The 1151-nt window shown below is 58.7% G+C and overlaps 1 protein-coding gene across 1 annotated transcript in view; it reads right to left on the bottom strand.

The window, feature by feature from the left end:
* LOC110391244 (C-type lectin domain family 4 member G-like) overlaps positions 1-1151 on the bottom strand; it is a gene marked incomplete in the record, with an annotated part of 11412 nt that overhangs the window by 8337 nt on the left and 1924 nt on the right. The window contains 2 exon segments of the mRNA XM_021383055.1: positions 435-485; positions 606-704. Of these exon segments, the coding sequence (XP_021238730.1) occupies positions 435-485; positions 606-704 (150 nt within the window).

Below are 1151 nucleotides of genomic sequence, written 5' to 3'. Positions count from 1 at the left end.
GCGCTCTCTCAACCACGGAAACCTCGAAGGCTTTCGCTGAAGTCGGCTGCGTTTATCGGCGCAGCCCCGAGAGGCTTTTTGCCCGTCTGCGTTCCCCTTAGAGACATTCCCAGCCTGTTAAGGCCTCCAGCCGGCAGGCTGCACGCAGGGCGTCTCCCCGACACTCCACGTCTTTGTGCTGAGCGTGGCTGAATTGAAGCATTTCCCCCCAAATCCGGGCTCTCACCCACCCAGGGCTCGGACTCGATCCGACAGCTCCTTGCCGCACTGCTCTCGGCACCGGGCCACGTCCCGCTGCGCGCCCTCCACTTCTCGTGACACTGCAAGGAGGAAATCCTGGCTTTCGGCCGCAGCCCGCACCTGATTTCGGGCTGAATTTCCACCCACCCCCCCCCCCCAAACCCTGGTTTTTTCCACCTTCCCGTTGCCGTTACCGTTCAGGAGGCGGCTGTGAATCGCCTGGAGCTTGGCCAAGAGCTGCGTATCTAAGAGCAAAAGGAGAGGAGAGAACTCAGCGCGAGGCCGTGGCCGCCTGCAAGTTGATGGGAAGTGTTTTTGGGGTGGGTTTGCTGGGAAAAGCAGCCCTGGAGGGGCAGGTTCCGTACCGAGGGCGTGCTGGACCTGCGAGAGGTTGTGCCAGGCCGTGGCGTGGCTCTGCTTGTCCTGCAGCTGCGCTCGCTCCAGTTCTTCCCGCAACGCAGACACTGGGGAGAGGAGCAGAGAGTTTGCCCCCGCTCCGGATCCAGCCCATGATTCTGTGATCTTTAAGGACCCCATTCCAACCCGACCCATTCCGTGGTTCTGTGATCTTTAACGACCCTCCCAACCCAACCCAACCCAACCCAACCCAACCCATTCCGTGTTTCTGTGATCTTTAAGGACCCTCCCAACCCAACCCATTCCGTGGTTCTGTGATATTTAAGGACCCTCCCAACCCAACACAACCCATTCTGTGGTTCTGTGACCTTTAAGGACCCTCCCAACCCAACACAACCCATTCCATGGTTCTGTGATCTTTAAGGACCCTCCCAACCCAACCCAACCCAACCCATTCCGTGGTTCTGTGATCTTTAAGGACCCTCCCAACCCAACCCAACCCAACCCATTCCATGGTTCTGTGATCTTTAAGGACCCTCCCAACCCAACCCAAC

The sequence above is a fragment of the Numida meleagris genome, unplaced genomic scaffold, assembly GCF_002078875.1.
Source record: "Numida meleagris isolate 19003 breed g44 Domestic line unplaced genomic scaffold, NumMel1.0 unplaced_Scaffold328, whole genome shotgun sequence".
NCBI classification, from domain to species: domain Eukaryota; kingdom Metazoa; phylum Chordata; class Aves; order Galliformes; family Numididae; genus Numida; species Numida meleagris.
Note: the sequence above shows the minus strand (reverse complement) of the source record. Positions and strands in the feature narration are given on the sequence as shown.